This window comes from Etheostoma spectabile, chromosome 5 (assembly GCF_008692095.1).
Source record: "Etheostoma spectabile isolate EspeVRDwgs_2016 chromosome 5, UIUC_Espe_1.0, whole genome shotgun sequence".
Classification (NCBI taxonomy): Eukaryota; Metazoa; Chordata; class Actinopteri; order Perciformes; family Percidae; genus Etheostoma; species Etheostoma spectabile.
Window position 1 is genome coordinate 1,914,840 of NC_045737.1, and position 22,897 is coordinate 1,937,736.

Below are 22,897 nucleotides of genomic sequence, written 5' to 3' on the forward strand. Positions count from 1 at the left end.
ATGAAAAACGCTGCTAAATGTGATTTCTATTTATTTATTTATTTATTTATTTATTTGCAGACATACAGGAGCTAGGCCTATATCTGTTGATGGAAAACTTTTTTTAGCAGATATCTTGGTTACAAGATTAAGCTAGCAAAGCAGTTTGGTATTTAAATGTGTGGTAGGGGAATCCCACTATCTCTACAAAATAATGTTAGCTTAAGTTAGCTGCTGACTAATGTTTTACAGGGACAGGAAGCGTGTTTGTTTGAATTTTACAGACGTTTAGTATCTAAATCTACACATGGAAAAAGCAGATATCTTGGTTATAACAGGATAGAGCTAGCAAAGCAATTTGGTGAAATCCCACAATTTCTAACGTTAACGTTAGCCTAGGCTGACTGAACAGAGGGACTAGAATTGTCTATTTTTTTTATTTTGAGAGCAAATTGCCCCACAATATGAAGCCAGTTTGATTAGAACTTTAATTTTGTTGGTAACCATTGTTCTGTAATTGCAATATTACACTCAAGGGTTTAATTTAACGTCATATTATTGGCACTTCAGAGATGCTCATTAACCTCGCCGCAAGCTCCTGTTAGCTAGCCACATTGCTGATACAATGCTAAAGTTAGCTTAAACTTTTTTTTTTTTTTTTGAGAGCGAATTGCCCCACAATAGGAATTGTTTGATTGTAACTTTAAGTTTGTTGGTAATCATTGTTGTAGAAACGCAATATTACTTAAAGTGGCTGCATGTACCTTTCAGTTTGTGTTGATTCTAGCGGCCGGTTTGGACAAAAGTGGTAGGTCTTTTCTTTTATGGTGCTGTATGGCCAGTGTCGATCTGCTGTGCTCCAGTTAAATCTCATGTCTAAAACCATTGTGTAAAGCCGACATATTTTTCACATCAAACGCGGTGAATTAAGGCTGTATTTCACCAAAAACCAGAGGTTAGCTATTAATCTTTATCTACTGGAAGACAGCACAGTTGCGCTTGTCTAGCTAAATAATGGTAGTAACAGCTAACGTTAGCAGCGGTAACATGGAGATGCATTCATGGTCTATTCCATAAAAATGACAATTGGGTGAAGTTAAATTATAATGTGTTCAGATGTGATCTTGTGAAATTTAGTTTTTGGCTTATTCAAGGAGATTAGGAGCGTTTTTTATATGATCTTAAAATAAGTAGAGGGAATTTCAAACTATTACAAAAGCTGCATTTCTTTCTGAACATTTATTGAAACATAAATTTGTTGGATATACTTTAATATACTTGTGTATTTTAATATGTACTTATTTAACCTTGTTTGTAATACAAAAGTTGTATGCCATAACTAGGTCCTCTGTCAGTCAGTGTCTGTAAAGATGTCCGAAAAGGCTTTCCCTTTTGGAAATGTTTTTCTTGCATCATAAAGTGCATATTACATTTGGGGTTAGTTGTTATTATTGAAGAGTAAGCCCAGTTATTTCAATTTCAGCAGCAGAATACAAATGCTAGTAATAGTGGGCCAAGTCATGGCAGTATGTTTAGCACAGCATATAGCAGAACCTTTTAGGGGGGGGGGGGGGGGCCTGAGAGCTTTATGTCTAGCAACGCCCCTGCTGGTTGAGAAAAACATTCATCGCAACATCACTAATTTACAACAAGAGAATAAGTTACAGATGCATTGTTGCATTTCTAGTGTTGCATTTGGTGCCTTAGCCTACTTTGGATGTCTCGTGAGCTAAACCGTGTTTCACTGTCACTTTGTCACGAGCCAAAGCATTAGGAGCAACCAGCGTAATAAGAACTTGGATTCATATAGCGCATTTCATTAAATCCATAGAAGCTTTACACAGCTTTACACAGTAACTTTACAGGGGGAAAAGGGAAAAGAAAATGATAAGCCAACACAAACACGGACTGAAAGGAAAACATCTACGTTAAATGAAAGAGGGACATAATTTAATGTATGCTACTGATGTTCAACATATCGCCCACTGTAATGTTTTTTTATGAATGAAATAGACATCTTACGTACCTGAGGGCCCATTTGGGGTTGGTTTTGAAAAATTCCGTAATTGTCTACATCTGTTCTTTGTTTAATTTTCTTCTTTCCTGTGATGGTACGGCCCAAGTATCAGCCATAACTACAACAGATCTTCTGAAATAAATAATAATACAATTAATTAAACTCAGTTTTTTTCACAGTCAGATCATAACAGGAGTTATCTCAAGACACCTTACAGATAAAGTAGGTCTAGACTACACTCTATAATATACAAAGGCCCAGTAAATAAGTAAGTAATTCCGCCAAGAGCAAGCATTTTCTGACAAGAAAATACTTCCTTTTACTGAGAAACCTTGGGTGGTGAAGAAACCTTCCAAAATAAAGATAATGGAACTATAACTAGAAGTAATGCGTCACAGGGTGTAGCAGGGTGCGGAGCAGGACCACAGCGACAGCTGCAACCATAATGTAGGTGCCACCCTAATCCAAGGAAAACTGCTGGGCGGCAGAAAACAAAAGGGCTCCGGGGAATAGGCACCAGAACTAGGTTAGTAACAAGAATTACTGGGACATGGATGCACACAGATGGATAGAGAGAGGAGAAAGGAGCTCAGTGTGACAAAGGAAGTTAAGGCCCCCAGCAGTCCAAAACTATAACGGCATAATTAAGAGCTACGGAATGAGCTACTGCCAACTTTAACTTGACGATCGTTTTATTTAGCATTCTATTGCAATTTCTTTTACTGAGAGCCCCCAGTACCGGTGACATCCCATAGTGTCGTTAAGAAAAATCCCTTTTTTATAATTGCCTATTTATAGAAACAAAAAAAAACATTACATCTTCAGCATTCAAAATCCATAAACCAATTGTATGTTGTCAAAATCTTATTACAAAGTATTTTAAAAAAAGTCGTAAAGTTCAAACTAAATATAAGAAGTTCAAAACATCACATGACATGGTTGGTTTCACTAAAATAATTGAAAGTTCGAGCTTTAAAATGACACCCTGAATGCACCCTCACGAAAACACGAGCAAATGTTATTGCCTTGGGACACAATCACTCAAACTTTACATTTTACAGTCAGTATAGAGTGTAATAAACAGAGGCAGTTGGAAACCGCTTTGCGCTTGTGTGTATGTGTGAGTGTGCTTGGCTGGATGTTAAGTAGCAGTGACGGAGATTTATTGATTTGGCCATTCTCTCAATAAGCAAACGGAATGGAATTAATAATGAAGCACTGACACAGACTCTTAAAAAGAGCTCTGTGTGGCGTGACTGATGCATTGATTTTTGACATGGTAAAAGTGGGGGTCTAAACTAATTACTTTAAACAGCGGGTGGGACTCTGTTACACTTATACCAGTGGTTTGACATCCCTTACAAATTTATCTGAAACGATGATTGCTGTGCTTTTTGTAGGTTTTGAAGAAGATTGCAAAGTACATTCAGGAGCAGAATGATAAGATCTACGCACCACGAGGCCTCCTGCTCACCGATCCCATCGAGAGAGGCCTGCGAGTCGTATCCTACCCTTCAGTGTCGTCGTGTTCTAGCCAGGAAATACTGTCTGTTCACTTAATTTTCCTCATCCACAACTTCTTAAAAAGCAACAGTATGTTTTTGAATAAATAATGTTCAGGAAAGGAGAATGATACAGTACTGTATATTTTGGTTAACTTTAACTTGTTAAACATATACCCTGAGATCAGAAAATGTGAATGTAATCACACCACAGCTTTAAGTAGAACAAGGAGCTTTCTCAATGATGTAATAGATGCAGTGATTTATAGGCCTTCTGACCCTACCACATCTTTCCCTGTAACTGTTGGATGAAGATGGAAAGCAGCAGTCGGAGCATTTTACAGGGAATCCAACGCTATGTAGGGATACCCTGTAAAAACACCAGAGCATCTGCATCAGATCTGCGTGTGCGTGCGTGTGAGAGAGACTCAACATCCCAAATGGGCAGCAATGGGAGATATGCTTTGTTCCTTCTCTTGCCTATAATTCTGTAGCAGTGGCAGTGCTCTGGATTCTTTCTCCGACACTGTCGGGCTGCTGTGCTGACTTTGGCACAGGAGCATTGGGAGATTGACAGGAATGTCTCCGCTGAACTTGGGGTGATGCATGGACTGCATGAGAGCAGCCAAAACATCTTCATCGCCCTCTGGTGGCTGGTTGCAGTTTAGGTCACAAATCCCACCCCCACCACGTTAGCGGGATGGGGGATGGGCCAAACTAAATAATCAAAGTACACCTTAAATACATTTTAATTTTAATAATAATTTTGGTTTAAATTAGTTTTTTGATTGACTTGCGATTGGTCCGGTGGGTGTATGAGCTCCAACATCCAATCACTACTGCGCAGACTTTGGCTCCAAAATTACAAGATGGCTAGTCTGTCCTCCTTATCTTAAAGAGAAACTCAGATTTTCCTTTTTAAGAAAATCATGCCAAGAATCTAGTCAGTCAGCTACTACCATGGGAAGAGGGTCACAGAGAGGCTTAAAGGCGAGACACTGTTTCCACAAACCTGTCCAAAAACCTTCATTCTCTGTTGATAAATGGGAAAATATGCACAATAGCCGCAATTTATAATTCCTTATGTCAAGAGCAAAAAGAATTCCAATTTCAGTTGTGTTGTACATTGAATCCAACCTTGCTTCAAATGCTTTTCCTTGCTAAATCTTATTAAGATTGAGGTTACTATCTTTGAAGACAGAAGCCTGACTAGATAAAAGCTACCACGGTGAGTCTTATAACTAATATTCCATATTAATCCATAGTCTATAATGAGGAGTTACACTTTCTTACTAGTACATATTTGCTTGGGCTATTAAGTATGTACAACACAAACATTTTTAAATGTTACAAATCCATTTTAGATTATGTAAATGTGCTGTATTTATATAGTGCTTTTCTAGTCTTAACAACTACTCAAAGCGCTTTTCCATTATACAGGAAACATTCACAATTCACACACATTCATACACTGTGGCCGAGGCTGCCGTACAAGGTGCCACCTACTCATCAGATAAACACTCGCACTCCGATGCACAGCATCGGGTGCACAGCATCGGGGGCAACTCGGGGTTCAGTGTCTTGCCCAAGGACACTTCGACGTGGGACTGCAGGGCCAGGGATTGAACCCACAATCTTCCAACTGGCAGGCAACCGCTCTACCACTGAGCCACAGCCGTCCAACACATTTTCCTCTTTTCAGAATTAGAAAAGGTTTCTTGCCTAAAATAAGTACACTTGTGTTTAATTTGCCTTGATGAATATAAACGAACAAACAATACATGCAGAAAACAAATATATATACTTAAAGAATAACTGTTGCATAACAAAAAAAAGGCTGAATGGGTTGAGTGCAGAATTTGCAAAGTTTATACACTCACCTAAAGGATTATTAGGAACACCTGTTCAATTTCTCATTAATGCAATTATGTAATCAACCAATCACATGGCAGTTGCTTCAATGCATTTATGGGTGTGGTCCTGGTCAAGACAATCTCCTGAACTTCAAACTGAATGTCAGAATGGGAAAGAAAGGTGATTTAAGCAATTTTGAGCGTGGCATGGTTGTTGGTGCCAGACGGGCCGGTCTGAGTGTTTCACAATATGCTCAGTTACTGGGATTTTCACGCACAACCATTTCTAGGGTTTACAAAGAATGGTGTGAAAAGGGAAAAACATCCAGTATGCGGCAGTCCTGTGGGCAAAAATGCCTTGTTGATGCTAGAGGTCAGAGGAGAATGGCCCGACTGATTCAAGCTGATAGAGAGGGTCTTTGACTGAAATAACCACTCGTTACAACCGAAGTATGCAGCAAAGCATTTGTGAATCCACAACACGCACAACCTTGAGGCGGATGGGCTCAAGACCCCACCGGGTATCACTCATCTCCACTACAAATAGGAAAAAGAGGCTACAATTTGCAAGAGCTCACCAAAATTGGACAGTTGAAGACTGGAAAATGTTGCCTGGTCTGATGAGTCTCGATTTCTGTTGAGACATTCAGATGGTAGAGTCAGAATTTGGCGTAAACAGAATGAGAACATGGATCCATCATGCCTTGTTACCACTGAGGCTGTTGGTGGTGGTGTAATGGTGTGGGGGATGTTTTCTTGGCACACTTTCGGCCCCTTAGTGCCAATTGGACATTGTTTAAATGTCACGGCCTACCTGAGCATTGTTTCTGACCATGTCCATCCCTTTATGGCCACCATGTACCCATCCTCTGATGACTACTTCCAGCAGGATAATGCACCATGTCACAAAGCTTGAATCATTTCAAATTGGTTTCTTGAACATGCCAATGAGTTCACTGTACTAAAATGGCCCCCACAGTCACCAGATCTCAACCCAATAGAGCATCTTTGGGATGTGGTGGAACGGGAGCTTCGTGCCCTGGATGTACATCCCACAAATCTCCATCAACTGCAAGATGCTATCCTATCAATATGGGCCAACATTTCTAAAGAATGCTTTCAGCACCTTGTTGAATCAATGCCACGTAGAATTAAGGCAGTTCTGAAGGTGAAAGGGGGTCAAACACAGTATTGGTATAGTGTTCCTAATAATCCTATTGATGAGTGTATAGTATGCAATGGGGTGTGGACAGTTTCCTGGAGAGATGGCAGATTGTTGCCAATTCAAGTTTATTTATAGACTCTATTCATAAGAGTTATTTTGAGATGGAGTAGGTCTAGACCACACTTTTTAATGTACAAGGACCCAACAGTTCCAGGAATTCCCTCCAGAGCAAGCAAGAGTGTGACAGTGGTGAGGAAAAAAACTCCTTTTTAGAAAGAAACCTCAGACAGACCCAGGCTCTTGGTAGGCTGTGTCTGACGACCGGTTGGGGTTGAAATGAAGATTGGCAATAACTGTCACAATAAAAGATAATGGAATAGTGACTAAAAGTAGTTGTTCATAGCATAGCAGGGCACTGCATGGCATTACAAGACACAGTAGGACGTAGCAAGGCACCGCAGAGTATAACAGGATGTAACAGGTCATGCTGGGGGGAAAAGAACACAAGGACTCCGGGGAATGACTACCCAGAGCTAGGTTCGTAACAAGCATTTCTGGGACATGGATGCACACAAATGGAAAGAGAGGAGAGAGGAGCTCAGTGTGTCAAAGGAAGTCCCCCGGCAATCTAAAAATATTACAGCGTAACTAAGAGAGACAGGGTAAATAGAGGAGCCTTGTCTGGCTGTACTGCCCTGCCTCTTTGTAGTTTAATTACATTATTGATTATATGGTTGATGAATCTGACAACTATGAATAAAAGCAGAGAAGGGAAAGGGTGCCGTGTCTGCGGCTATACACCCTCCCCCGCTGGTCCATGTGGACGCTGCGACTCCTCACTCCCTAACTATAAGCTTTATCAAAGAGGAGAGTTTTAAGATTACTCTTATATGTGGTGACAGTGTCCGTCCCCTGAACCCAGACGGGAAGCTTATTCCACAGGAGAGGAGGCTGATAGCTGAAGGCTCTGGCTCCCATTCTACTTTTACAGACTCTAGGAACCAGCGTTGTGTTCTAGTGGGACAATATGAGCTCTTAAAGATAAGATGGTGCTTGACCATTTAGAGCTTTGTAGGTCAGAAGAAGGATTTTAAATCCAATCCTGGATTTTACATGAAGCCAATGCAGAAAAGCTAATACAGGAGAAATATGTAAATGTGCTGTATTTATATAGCGCTTTTCTAGTCTTATCGACTACTCAAAGCGCTTTTACATCATACAGGATACATTCATACACTGTGGCCGAGGCTGCCGTACAAGGTGCCACCTGCTCATCAGATAAACACTCACACACATTCACACTCCGATGCGCAGCACCGGGGCCAACTCGGGGTTCAGTGTCTTGCGCATTCTGGATCAGCTCGAGAGTCTTAAGGGACATATTTGAGCATCCTGATAATAAAGAATTACAGTAGTCCAGCCTGGAAGTATGAAATGCAGGGACTAGTTTTTCAGCATCGTATTGAGACAGGATGTTTGTAATTTTGGCAATGTTACGAAGGTTAAAAAAGGCTGTTCTTGAGGTTTGTTTTTAGATGGGTGTTAAAGGATATATATCCTAATCAAAGATAACTCCTCGATTTCTGACAGTAGTGCTGGAGGCCAGGGCAATACCATCCAGAGTAGCTATATCCCTAGATAATGAAGTTTGGAGATGTTGAGGGCCAAGCACAATAACATTAGTTTAACATCAGAACATTGTTGGTCATCCAGTAATAGGTGTCATCCACATATGAAAGCAATGAAAGTTAATTGTTTCCTAATAATATTGCTTAGAGGAAGCATATACAGTATAAGGAGAATAGAATTGGTTGTGGAACGCCATGGATAACTTTAGCGTACTTGGAGGATTTATCATTAACATTAACAAAGCCAGTCACCTTCTTAGCAGAGCGGATAAGACGTTGCACTCTGCCCCTTTCCCTAGCAGTGGCAGCAGCGTACCAGATGGTGATGGAGCAGGGAAGGATGGACTCAATGATGACAGTGTAGAAGTGCACCAGTGTTTTGAGGTGAGCCAAAACAAGGCGGTCAAAAGACTTTAGAGTTGTGCGCTATCCAAAGTTTGACACCGTCAAACCTACCTATTTTACCGTGTTATACCATATTACCGGGATTATGAGATAATGCTCAGGCAGCGTCACCAAACTGTTGGCTTGTGCCAGCACCATTCAGAAACTGAATACCAAACACTAATACTGAAACACCTCTCCCTTTTCATTAGGTCAGAACCCAAAATGCTGCCAATCTGCTGCCAATCTGCAGAAGTCGTTTTCTTCTTTGAGACCAGGTCACTCGGTGCATGACTTGCCATCTTTCCCCCTCTCTCTCTCTCTTTCTCCTCCACACTGTCACATGACAACCACACATAAGCAGTTTCAGGCATTAGATGAATTATATTTAATATTTAATCCTTGTCTAATATGTAAGGGTATTGCATTTTTTTAATGAATATATTGAAACGGATACCGTTGCTATTTTTAAGACCCCGCGGTATACCGTTTTACCGTCCAACCCTAAAAGACTTAAAATATAACTACAGAGGTCAGGGTGACTGGTCTGTTGTAACATAGTCCTGTGATCCTTGTTTTCTTGGGCCCGGGATGAGGTTGGAAGACTTGAAACAGGGTGGTACATGGCATGTCTCCAGTAGGGTTTTAAAGATGTGAACACAGCTGATCAGCGCAGTGCTTAAAGGTGGAGGGAAAGAACAAGTCTGGTCCGGCTGCTTTTCAGGGGGTTGTTTTTTTCAACAGTCTGTTGACTTGTCTTTCTTGAATAGAAAAGGGTTGTTGTTGTGGAGGGGGGAGGGAGGACTCTGGTGTGGGCAGTGACAAGGCCCCGACACCTCTCGGGGTGGGGGAGGTGTGGCTGGAGGGCTTGAGCTGGTGAATGGAGTCACGGGGGACGGAGACAGGACAGTATTGTCTTTAAAAATGGCAGAAGGTGTTTAAGTTGTTTGCCAGACAGGTATCACAACAGAAGATTGAATTTTCAACAAACAAAACAAGATAGACCGCACCATATTACCGAAGCACCCATACCCGGCGCCATCTTTGATCATCATCCACCTTTTGGGAAGTAGTGCAAAGAAAAAGACTTCAGGAGTAATAAAAGAGGACTCGCTCTGTGTACTATTTCTTTCATGCACAATTGCCTCCACTGCATCAAAATTTAAAGCCCCGTCAATTGTGAAAAATATTAGTTAGGGCTGTTTTATAAAGCGTTTAAAGGATTTTTATGCATTATAACTGCATGCTGTATAGCACTCATGGTTTTAACACCTACTTTATTAAAAGCTAAACAGTGTGGACATGAAGTATTCTTGAGTGCTGCTGTCCAGAGCACATGAACGGGCCAAACCCAGCAACTGAACTCAGTGATTAAGTGTCCTTTCAGCACAACCACCACAGTCAGTTACATGACTTTATGTAGCTATAGTCGAACAATTTAACAACTAGGTCAAATAGCCCATATCCTACATTGTTAATAAGACGGATTCTTTCAGGCAGCAGTTGGTACTGAATGTGTGATATTAGATGTGAACGTAATACTTGAGCTGTTCAGCGTATGCAAATTTGAATGCCTGCTTTCACAGTAATTAGGTATTAGAGAGCCATAGAACACTTAGTTAGTTAAACAACTACACTTTCCATGAGACCAGCTTGCCTATGACCAAGATTTTAACCAAACATTTGGCAGGTGTTTTGTTGGATTGTTCTTGCCAATGTGAGGTTACTGGAAAGGCACAGATTAGTTGTTCACGTTAGTTGTTGTGCAGTAACACAGCTCTCAGTAAATGCACTGGTCATTTATAAATGGTGGCTTTTTGAACAGAACCGCTTTGTCACTGTTGTTCCGGCTCCCCTAGCATTACCACAGCTACCTGTTCTCTCTTCTGCAGAGCAGCGTGTTCATTCAGGAGGTGACTCAATCACTCAAACAAGTAAAAAGATTTTTGCACAGATTTAAGTGTGTGCATGCTTTTTATCATTGAGACGGTAGACAGCCAACATTAATTATAATTACTTATTCCTCACAGTAACAACCCAAAAGATAGCCAACTTTAATTACAGTTAACTTACCTTTTTTTTTTATAAATAAATGTCAGCGTACTGCCTGCATGGTTTGTTTGTTCCAGCTGTTTGTTCCAGGATTATAGAGGACTTTAGTCAATAAATCTGTTGTAAATGTGTTATCAGACACAATGCAAGGTGCGTCTTATTAATGGTAGTGCAACAGGTCAAACTGCTAAATCAACATCGGAATTAGAGATATTTTGGGCGAAGGAGGATACTGTTTTACTAGTTACAGTGTGTGATTCCGCACATCCATGCAGGTAATTAAATGAGACAAATTATCATTTAGATTGTAGAAGTTCTCTTTTCAAAGGTTACTTTTCATTTAGTTTTGGTATTGGTTCGAATGTGGAAAAACAAATATGCTTCGTCATGGCATTCGTTGACAAAATTAATGCTGGTTTATTTCCACTTTCAGCAGACCTTTTCCACACTGGGTATGACGCACCCCATTTTGTAGCTGTCCATCTCTCAGAAAAGACACCCTTTGATTTGAAACAATACTGCTGTCTGTTCACAGCAGCAGTGTACTAGCTGCTGTGGACCGACCGCAGAAGTGTCTCTTGCTTGTATTACAACAGAAATGAGAGGTTATTAAGGGCAAGTCGTACAGAAAGTATCTAGAAATTATTCATATATGAGTGTAGGTCATGGATTTTAAACAAGAAATATCCTGGGAAAAGTTTTGTAAAAAATAAAATATTTGCTTCCTTATTTACCCCATTGTACAATTTGATTTATTATAGAGCATTCCTCAAGTTATAATTAGTAGTAGTTCTGTACCATCCTGCAAAGCACTTTGTGTCGTTTGAATGCTAAGACATTCTGAGACAGCACGGTGTGATCATCAGCCACAGATGGCTTTTAAATATCTGCAGATCTTTCACCCAGCAGACGCTTCACAGTTTTTTACCTCAAGAACACATATCCCATGAGTTGTTTCAATCTCTGTCGCAATAATCCCTTCGTGTATTGAAAAAGGCTGGGAAGTTCATTTTCATAGTGTCGTCCTAGGATTTGCTGGGCCCAAATCATACTGAAAAGTGCTTTGTATATGGATGCTGGACAGGGCCCAGTCTGCACTGTGCCATCAGGCCAAGTAAGACATACCCCATAAATATTTTACCTATGGGGAGTGTTGTGTTTGGATTGAATTTTGAGACCATAGACCCCTGTGAATGGATAAACCATGGCCCGTACAGAAGCATACAATAATTAATCTTCTCATTTGAAATTCCTGCTGAGCTTCTCGATACATAAACATGTCCGATTGAGGAATGTAAACCCAGGACTTTTATAAGTAGCTGTTGAGAGAAGAGTGAGTTGGAGCTTTGCCATGGTCAAAGACAGGATAAACCACAGCCAGCGAGCAGACTGAGCACACACACAGTATATCCATCATTCCCAGTGTTAAAGCCTTTTTTATCCTGCCAGGATCTCTTATCCTCCGTCTCCTGCAGGCTTAGACTGATACACAGGCATATCAAACCAACATTAACTATTTATTAAAACTCATACTGGCCATTAAGTTATTATGCTCTGTCACAATTTGATAGTTTCCTATTTTGCAAGTTAACCATCTTCACTGCAATGAAAACTCCCAGTATTTACTATGATACCTATTCAGTAGAATGTTTTATTTTAAAGCAGCTATAATGAGTATTTTTTATGCAAAAATGGATCACAACTGGTTATGCAAAAACGGTCACTTTTTAGTAACAATTCAGGGCTTTGACAGTAAAGTTTTCCCAGTGTCCCTTTTAGCCAGATTTAGTTAATTGGCAACCAGTCCATGTCCTCTGGTTGCTCCCTTCGGCAACCACCTGTTCAATATTTGTGTTTTTTTTAACATATAAAATCAAACCAAAACTGTAAAATCTTATTATAAAAGAAGGCAATATTTAGTTTGGTTGTCTCCTTAAAGTTCATCCTACGTTCATGCACAACACAACATTTCATTGGTGACCGCTTTCAACACATGCGCCTGCAGTGAAAAGACACAGGCAAAGCAATTTTCTGTTCACGTTAAAGGCTCAGGACTGCACCGCCCATGTCGCCCTGCGGGAGGGACCGCAGCATTTTGCTAATTTTAGCTTTGTGTCTTATCTGGGGTCTGATAAACAGTAAATTCTTTAATTTCAGTGTCCATAACGCTATTTTCCAACTTACTATAGCTGTCATACTGTATGTCACGGGACCCGCTTCCAAGAGTGCACTTTTTATGTCGAGGCTTTTGTCGCTGTTATCACTCTGCTACACTCCATCTGTTGTTTATTTGGTTGCCATGACTTCACAAGTGATGATGTCCTGTCACTGTTCCAGTTACTCCCTCTCAAAGGGAAGAGAGAGAGAGCTCGGATGACTGTTTGCTTGAGTTCAATAGAGAAGATGGCTCTGCGTGTAATAACAATTATGACTTTTCACAAACTGCTAAAGGAGCGGAGGTGCGCTGCTGCTAAATGTATATATTGGAAACTTGGATGTATAGACACTTGAATAGAGAAAATGGATCAGTGCAGTTTTGTGTCTCATGATTTGGAGAGATTTGAAGGTATTTTCCACTCTGATAGACAATTAAAGCGTTGTACTAGTTTTATTTTATTTATTTTTTAACAAATCATCATCACGTATCTATCAAGCTGTCCTCTCTCCCTCCTGATTATGGCTGAAAGCCTAACTGGCTTAAAGCAGCGTTTTTATTTTGGCTAGGAGCCTCCCTACAGCATGATGGATCAGACTCTAGTGGGACGACTGCACTGTACAGCACCTGACTGAGCATTCATTCAGAGGCAGATGGCACCAAGTCGGTGTCCTTGGCTCTGCGTACAGACTCGCTGCCTCGCCATGGCAGGCCAAAAAGATCTGAGCATAAATTTCTTTTCATTTTTCTTATATAAACATAATCCAACGCACTCCAGTGTTGATATCCAAATTTGAAACTCAGACTTCTATAAGACTTCTACACGGGGCGCACACTCAACTGGGTCAGCTAGAGGTCGCCCCATTTTTTTTACACATTTGATAAAGCATTCTGAGAATATATTCTTCAGTCAACATACTGTATATTTACACATTCTTTATGAATACCTGACAGAACTATACATGCTTTTGATATTAAGACCAAAGACTCTCTCTGCATGCTCTCTGCCTCTTGGCTTGTTTTAACAAACAAAGCATCAAATGCAGTGTTTCGCAATGGACGTGTGAAAGAGTTTGAGACTTTTGTTTAAATAGTTGTGAAAGGCATGCCAACTCAAGGAGTGCTCTGCTTGTAGCCAGCAAACAGATCTGTGAATTCCACCAAATCCTCAATAACTATCACTGTTGGTTCATGCAGAGGCACTTTATGTTCAGTGTATTATTAAAATACACCAAATAAAAAAGTTCCTGTAGATGAAAATGTAAAAAAAGTGGTATCATTAATAAGAGTGAGCCATATCTCATATTAATGCAACCCAGTCTCAGCTAACACTATCACAATTATGTAAATACAGTCTAATCCACTTTTTTTCTAGTTCTATTAGGTAAATGCTGAATCATTGTCTTGTACATTTAGGCAAACCGGGAAAAATTATGCCTTTTAGCCAACGCACATAAGTGTCAGTTGAAGCTTGAAGTTTTTAGTGAATTAAAAGAGCTAAAAGCTATTAGTGTTAATCACTGAAATTATGAGATGAAAAGCAGCTAATGAGTAAGAGATGAACATAGTAGACTTGTCAGTTCAAGTGTCTCTGCCTAAGTTTGTATTGTATTTAATCCTCAGTCTAACGGCACCTGTTAATCTTTCTGTTTCTGTAGCAGCTGTTTGGCTGGGCAGAGGTCCAAGTCTGCAGCAGCCCAGCAGCAGTGGCCAGCTCCCTGAGGAACCCCGGACATCCCCCTAATACTGCGTCTCTACAATATATCGCTTTCTGCTAATCAAGTGCATGTCCCATTCAGAGTATATTTTCCCATGCATTAATTAAGGGCTTGTTACACACAACAAACTCTCTTACACAATGTATTGGCATTTTTTAAACCATGAGTAATTATAACACATGTTTTAATGATTGTCTTGGCTGAAATCACGAAACTGAGCTCTGGTTATGTGTGTGATTTGTTGCACGTGTAGCACCCCACAGTTTGTTTCGTTTATTCTTATTCATGTATTCTTGCAAGTATGCTTGGTAGTTTGTCTTCCCTGCATGTTTACTTTGTAGCATTTGACCTTATAGTTAAATGACCACACTGAACTTTGTAAGTGTGGATCCAAACATTCTAGTCAAATGTAAAATCCCAAACCTGTGCTGTTTTTTTTAGCATGTTCTATTTTTTTTTTATAAACTGTGCTATGCATAGTGTTTGGTGACTACTGTTGAGCTTTGGCACATGTCTAATAAGCATATTTTCATATATTGTGAAATTGCCTTTGACCGGAGTATTATGATTGTTCTTGTTAATTGACAGTGCCTGTAATGGTTTTGAATGTTGCCTTTGTTAAAGTCTAACTGTACGAACACAACGACTTGAACTTCAAATTTACCGGAGTTCATTCATTTTCAACGAAAGCCATCTTCTCTCAGCTGCAAGAAGTGGCAATCCATTGGCGTCACGTTTTGGGCATGTTGAGCTTCACGCAGAAAGTTGAAACTAGGTCAGCTTTATGGTGATGAGACACAGTTCAGTGGCTAATAACCCATCGGGGTAGAGGTCCTTTGCGCTTGCTGATTCCAGAGAAACATACGATGAACGTAGAATGTCTTCACGTCAGAGCGGCCAAAGCGTCAAAAGCTTCCTGGTCCTTTTTGACAAGTGTCCTTGAAAGGTCGGCCAGAGCTTCTTTTGCAACTCAAGTCGGCTGTGGTTTGTAAAGAGCTGCTTACACCAGGATTTAAAATTGGGAAATTAAACAGAGATTTCAATTCATTCCAATGACTACAAGTGAATTTGCTCTTGGGTGCTACTGTAACTCAGTTAAAATGTTTTGCATCAACGTTTGTGAATTGGACCTTCAAATTTGCATTTTTGACCAATAGCCAGCTTCCGTGACAGTATGCATTATCCCTGTTAGCTCTAAGAGCTTTTTTCCGTCTTTGATAACTTTTTTTTTAATTGATTGAAATTGTGTAAACTAGTGATCAAAACACCAGGGGTGTATAAACGGAACAGTAGAGGGAATATTTCCAGCTGACTGGGCTAGCACCAGAGTTAGCAGTTAGCTTGCCAGCTACAGCATTTCCCCAGCTAGCCCCTGTGAGTACAGTTACCAAGCTTCTAGAACCAAACACCGTGTAAAGAAGGAACAGAAACATTTTACTGCACCAGTTACAGGTGTGACCAGGCTAGAGGGTGACAATTTTTCGGGACTCCTGCGGGTCAAGGTATTCTTGCGGGAGCCCCGCGGTACGAGAGTCAATTTCACTGTTTGTAACGTGATAGGGACCGAATAGAGCATAGAAATCAACGGGAGAGGGTGGGACGGAGAAATGTGTGTTTTGAGTGTAAGAAGATCTCCAACAGGAATTACGTAATGAAATTGCCTAGGCCTGCAGGTAATTCATGGATTGTGTAGTTTAAATATCCGAGGCAACCTCATTGATTTGACTGTGATTTAACCAAAAGCACACACGAGTATCTACTGGCTAGTTATCCTCTAGACAGCAACGGACATATGAATATACTGTATTACGTATGACTGGTAATGTTAAATTATGAAATAACTACATGTACAGTATATTTCTGAATGCCATAGCTATAGATCAATTATTTTGATTTCTAAATATGTAAATAAAATGTCATTTTTGATTTAGCTCATACCTTTTAATTTTCTTATTTTTTTTCAGTTGAAATACAATGTTTTATTAATCTAAACTTGTATTCTACAAATAAAATGTGTACATATTTTACACCATGTTGGCTTCTGGTGTTTCACACACGCACAAGCACCCTTGTAACAAGATACACTGGTGCGTGCTATGATTTGGAGACAAAAAGTTAAGAACCAAAAAGTTTAAAAACAAATGTGGCTGGATTGGCTCAGTAGGTGGAGCAGGCACACATATACATAGAGGTTTATGCCGTGACGCAGAGGTCCAGTGTTTGAATCCAACGTGACTTCCCCCTTTCTCACCAAGCTGTTCCATCAAATAAAGGTGGAAAAGCCCAAAATATTATCTTTAAAAAAACTAAAAGTTAAGAACTGAGAGCTGAACAGGGTTTCATTTTAAATTGTTTTTTTTTATAAGGCAATATTTTGTGTTGTCTCTAATAGTTACGTAGCAAGAAAGCCATCTTGAATTCACCAGAGGTAAACCCTGACTATTTGGAGGATATGCTTCAGCTCCAACTCATTCGCACTCCCAGGTGTGTTGGCGTTTATTGCTGACGCAAAAAGTCTTCTTTAGCGTGTTATTTCGACGAGCTCGGTTGGGACTCTTGGCGTCATATTTGGACGCTTTGGGTGGGGATGTACATATGACATGCGGCACAAGAACGAAACATGTTTAGGAAAAGATCGTGGGTGGGGTTACAAAATGTACATTTCAAGAAGAGGAAATGAACCCTGGTCTACTGGGACAGAGCTGAATTAGCACAGCTTTCGTGCCTTTCTGTCACATCTACAGCAGTCGGATTCACTGTGTTCATTTGGAAGGAATCACTGCACATGGGTAGGCACTTTTAATGACATTTTAAACATGTTTAAATGCTAAAAACATGTTTAGAACTTGCCCTTTTTAAGCCTGTTGGGTGCTAACTCTAGCAGGAAGGTAACACGGTGTAGGCAGCATTGGTTTCATTTTTCTCTCTACTGACAGCACTCCAAATTTACAACCAACATAGCTACGTGTTGGAATCAACCAGAATTCTCCTTTAAAGTGCTGCTCCTGTTACAGTGCGGAGCAGGCACGCTTCGCTCCTCCTCCCCTCTCTTGTGATTTGATGTTGTACCATCACGTGACTAACAGTTGCCCCCTTGTCTGCTCTCGCACCGCCACACCAACACCCCGTCGCTGGTGTTGCCAACATAGTTCAGCTTCTGCTAGCAGTCCCTTGGTAGCCTCCCGAGCAGCTGGGAGAGTGGGTGAAAGTCCAAAGGAAGCGTAGCTCTAACCCAAGGTTCCGGGGATGCATATGGTCGCTCTAATCCGAAGCCGGCATTTAACACCAAGCGTTTCCAACCGTTTCTCCCCACTCAATGACAGACCTGCTGAGAAGCCAACTCTGGTTGTTGGGAGCTCCATGAGAAACATAGAGTTAGCGGGCTCAGCAGCCACTGTCATATATCAGTCACATACAGTTGTGTTCGAAATAATAGCAGTGCCTTTAGAAAAATGAGTAAATGTCAAAATTCTTCAAAGAAATTGTACTTTAATGAACACAGATACATTGGGGACACAGTACATTCTATTCCAAAGCAAAACAATTGCGCAAAGTCATCAAAACTTAAATAATAATATTTCAAATAAAGTAAGAAATGGCATGTTCAAAAGAATAGCAGTGTTGCCATCTTTCCTTGGAAACTCAAAAATGTACTGTACAAACAAAGAATTCTTGATAAGTGAACCTAGCTGAGTATCCTAAACTAATATTTTGTCGCAAAACCACGGTTTCCGATGACTGCTTCACATCTGTGGTGCATGGAGTCAACCAACTTCTGGCATCGTTCCACAGGTATTGCAGCCCAGGATAATTGCACTGTATTCCACAATTCCTCAGCGTTCTTGGTTTTGCCTCATGCACTGCACTTTTTATGTCAGCCCACAAGTTTTCAATGGGATTAAGGTCCGGGGATTGTGCTGGCCACTCCATCAGTTGAATCTTGTTCATCTGGAACCATGCTTTTGCTCGCTTGCTGGTGTGTTTGGGGTCATTATCCTGTTGAAAGGTCCACCTCAACGGCATTTCCTCCTCAGCATATGGCAGCATGACCTCTTCCAGGATCCTGATGTACTGGAACTGATCCATGATCCCTTGTATGCGGTGAATCGGACCAACACCATAGTATGAAAAACATCCCCATATCATGATGCTTGCACCACCATGCTTAATGGTCTTCAGTGAGTACTGTGGCTTGAATTCTGTGTTTGCAGGGCGTCTGACATACTGCCTGTGACCCTTAGACCCAAAAAGAACAATCTTGCTTTCATCTGTCCACAAGATATTATGCCATTTCTTTTCAGGCCAGTCAATGTGCTCTTTGGCAAATTGTAAACGCTTCTGCACATGTCTTTTTCTCAGCAGTGGGACTTTGCGGGGGCTTCTTGCTGGAAGGTTAACCTCAATAAGACGTCTTCTGATTGTCACAGTACTCACTGTCAACTGAAGGTCTTGCTTGATCCTCTTGGATCCCATCATTGGCTGAGTCTTCGCCAGTTGGCTATTCTTCTGTCCATTCGAGGGGTTGTCTTCTTTTTCTTCCTCGTTTTTCAGTTTTTTGCTCCCATTTCAGGGCATTTGGAGATCATTTTAGCTGAACAGCCAATGATTTTCTGCACCTCTTTGTATGTTTTCCCTTCTTTAATCAATTTTTTTATTAGGAAACGCTCATCTTCAGAACAGTGCTTGAACGACCCATTTTCATTGTTTTTTCAGGAGAAATGCACAGCCGCATGCCAGTTGTCTTGATCCTTAAATACGGATCACCTGTTAACACCCTTTTTTCCCAGAATACCCTCCCTAATTGATGCCCTCTCTAATTGAACTCACCACTGCTATTTTTTTTGAACACACCCTTTTCAGTTAATCATTCAATTTCACAGAATCCACAGTATGCATGGCTGTCCTGTTGGGTTTGTTGGTTTTCTATACCTTATTTTACCCCCCAGAAACTTATCTGGGGTATAGAGTTTGAAATGTTAATAAAACCAGTGATTTTCTTGCTGCTGTTGAGGCACTGCTATTATTTCGAACACAACTGTATATTTCCCTGGGGCCAGAGCTCGCGAGGAAATTACCCCTGACGAATTATTAGCTGTCTGTCGAGATGGAGCCCAGCAAATGATTTGGGCTTCATAGATAACTGGCGGATGTTCTGGCAAAACCTGGTCTGAGGAGAGACATTATTCATCCCACTTTTGGATAGAATTTGTGGGCCTTTAATGGAAAAGACGGCTAGATATAAAAAGGGGGAAGACAGTGAATGGTTACTGGTTAGACTTGAACCCTGGACCCTCTGTGCCAAGGTAAACACCCCTACGTGTGTGGTGCACAGGTGCACGCAGGTACTGCTCTATCAATTGAGCTATCCCAGCCACTATTATCCAGAAAATATAAAATAGTATAGTATGGTAACCAGTATAGTAATATAGATTATTAGAGGTTCTAAACCATGACAACCCAGAGATGAGACCAGGAAGCAGAGGTGCAGTCCAACACGCTTCTCTATGCTTCCATTGGAGAAGTTACCCACTCGCAGTTCCATAACAACAGTGTCTGTCCCCTGAACCAAATAAATTAAATCAAAAGTAAGCAAAAGGAAAACATTATACAATTTAAAACCACCACTGCAATAGTTTAACGTAATGGGAGAATAAAATGTGGCCTTTTAAATATCAGGTCTTTTAAAGCAGTACTAGTAAACATTTTGATATCAGATAACCATAATGATGTTTCTGTCTTACTAAAACATGGCTGTGGCTGTTTCATCAAGAATATGTTTGCCTAAATGAGTCTACTCATTCCAATCATATTTATTGAGACTCTGGCCAGGGAGGGGGAGTTGCAGTCATTTTCGAGTCAAGCCTATTGATTTATCCTAAACATATATTATAATTATAAATAAATTATAATAAAGCCTTGTTCCAAATTCTTTTACATCCAACTTGGAAAACATTACAGCCAATTATTTATTTGTACAGCACTCCAGGTCTGTATTCAGAATTTTTATCTGAATTCTGAAAAAGAATTGTGGTTCCTAAGATTTGCGTTAGGTTGTGTCTAGCAGCTTTGGTAGTAAGATGCAATTGCAAGCAGGTGTCAACTGTGTGACGTCAGTAGTAGATTGGCAGCTTTAACCTGAGTGATGCCTTTACATGCTCCAGTCCACACAGATCTCAGTTTAGTCTAAGATGAGCTAATGAGCTAAGAGCTAAGACATCCATGAAGATACAGTAGGGTGACCAGACGTCCTCGGTTTCCGGGGACAGTCCCCGATTTTGGCTACCTTTCCCTGGCTGGATCTGTCCCCGGAAATGTCCCCGGTTTTCACTATGACTGAAAGACCCGAAAGACCCGCGGTGCTCAGAGAGGTTTTAGAAGCCGTGTTTTACGATGCTAAAATAACTGATTATTTACATGGAGTCTGGTGCGTTTAGCGAACGCAATTTTGCGGACTTTTATGTTTTAAAAAGGATCTTAATCTTTAACAGAAAGGTCGACCTCCTTAGAAATCCTTCCCATAATGTTGTCAGACACTTAGAATATTAATCTGAGTCCGTTAGCAGCTAAATGAGCACTTTTATGAACGTAAATACAAGCTGGACAATTATCCTAATAACTTACATTGCAGCGATCTCGTTTAATACTGCATCATGTCAAAGGAAAATATGTCCTCAGTAGTTTTTGTTGTATCTGATTCTCAATGAGCTGTTGCAGAAACAAGCCTTGAGCAGTAAAGCAAAAGCTGTCAGATAAATGTAGTTCAGTAAACATTACAACATTATGAAATATTGAGACTTTCTATCTTGAAATATTAAGACTTTCTATCTTGAAATATTAGGACTATTAGGACTTTCTATTTTGAATTATTAAGACTTTCCATCTTGAAATATTAGGACTTTTTATCTTGAAATATTAGGAATTTTATCTTGAAGTATAAGGATGGATTTTTTATCTTGAAATATTAGGACTTTCTATCTTGAGGTGTAGTGGAGTGGAGTAGGAAGTAGCAGCAGGGGTGGCTCTAGGATCATACCTGGGGGGGGGGCTCAGCCCCTAATAAGAACAACTCTAGGTCTAGTGTCCCCGTTTTAAGTTTTACAAAAATAAAAACACTACTTGTTTTGGAGGTAAATATGCTTCTGAGCTGAAAATGTCCCCGGATTTTGTCAGAGAAATCTGGTCACCTTAAGATACAGGCCAAGCTGGGAATACGCGCCACTGTGAATATGATAGAGACAGCAGCTAGCTAACATGGCTCATCATGCTAACACAGTCAACAGTGCTAATGCAGCTAGCAAGATTACTTACCAAGGCTATTGAAGAGGCCGCTTTCCCCTTATTCGCCTCAACCGGGGGGAAAGGTCCGAACCTCCTTCCCGACCCGAGTGTGGCGCCTCACTGCTAAAGTTATTAACTGACACAACATGGCTAACAGTGCTAACATTTGAACCAACCTAAGCATCAGAAAGTGCAGGAAAATAAAAACTCTTGAGGCTATACAAAATGTAGCCAGGCAACTAGTGTTTTCCTATTTGTATTGTATAGAGTGTGGTGGTTTGCTTTTGGTTGTGTTTCTGCTTGCCTATCAGACACTGAGGAGTCCTCCTAGCACACCTGAGGCTTCTAATCAAGGAAGATGTTGGATTGGCACGAGGACCTCTCCAAACACACCGTAGGCTCCTAATTAGATGAGATAACAGCAACATGTGTGTGCTGAGGGAAAAAAAGGAGGGTGAGATGTGGAAGGGACCTGAGTGGTGCGGGGCTATTGAGCGGAGGCACCATTTGGTGTGCAAGACGACGTACAGTGTCTGGCTTGTATGGCAAAGCTGGAACGAGGACAGGACCTGAGGTGGTGCTGGTCTAGGTGGTGGTTGAGACCTGCGGAGACACCCTTTGGGCGTGCAGGCCGGTGCACTGCAAAGTATTTGTCTCTTACCAAGATAAAAAAAAAAAACTTTATTTAGAAGTGTTATTTAATTTATCTTGTTTAAAGAGTGAATTTCTTATTGTAAGTGTTCAACTTTACACTATAATCTTATATCAAGCAAGCTTGTCAAGTGAAATTATCTTGCTGCATGGACAGATAATTTCACTTGTTTGGAGTACCTTTTCCCTCAGATTTAGTGTTTATATCTTGTTTTTAGACACCCCTTTTTTGCAGTGTGGGCAGTAAGACATGCAAAAGACAGCAGAGCTGGACCCAGGATAAAGGGGCAGGCTGTCAGACACCGAGGAGAACGCCTGGCCCCCGGTCCTGCACAGACGCACTGACCAGGAAGAGTCAGCAGGCCAATACGAATGCCACTGGCCCCCAGTCCACGCGTGACAGGGGAAAGACTCTCTAAAATAAACTCTTTAAACAAAATCTACCCTACCAGTCAAAAGTTTGGGGTTACTTACAAGTGTCCATACCACTCCATTATAGACAGAATACCAGCTGA

General features: G+C 40.7%; 1 protein-coding gene across 5 annotated transcripts in view; it reads left to right on the forward strand.

Annotated features, from left to right (window-relative positions):
• LOC116689042 (golgin subfamily A member 7) overlaps nucleotides 1-15,036 on the forward strand; it is a 45,442-nt gene extending 30,406 nt beyond the window's left edge. For 2 of the 5 annotated variants that reach the window (XM_032515341.1, XM_032515343.1), the window contains 3 exons: nucleotides 3,397-3,498; nucleotides 4,674-4,726; nucleotides 14,394-15,036. In XM_032515341.1, the coding sequence (XP_032371232.1) occupies nucleotides 3,397-3,498; nucleotides 4,674-4,715 (144 nt within the window). In that variant the 3' untranslated portion in view covers nucleotides 4,716-4,726; nucleotides 14,394-15,036. The remainder of the gene's footprint in view (nucleotides 1-3,396; nucleotides 3,499-4,673; nucleotides 4,727-14,393) is intronic. The other 3 variants (XM_032515342.1, XM_032515345.1, XM_032515346.1) reach the window with 3 other exon arrangements.
• The last annotated feature ends 7,861 nt before the right edge of the window (nucleotides 15,037-22,897 follow it).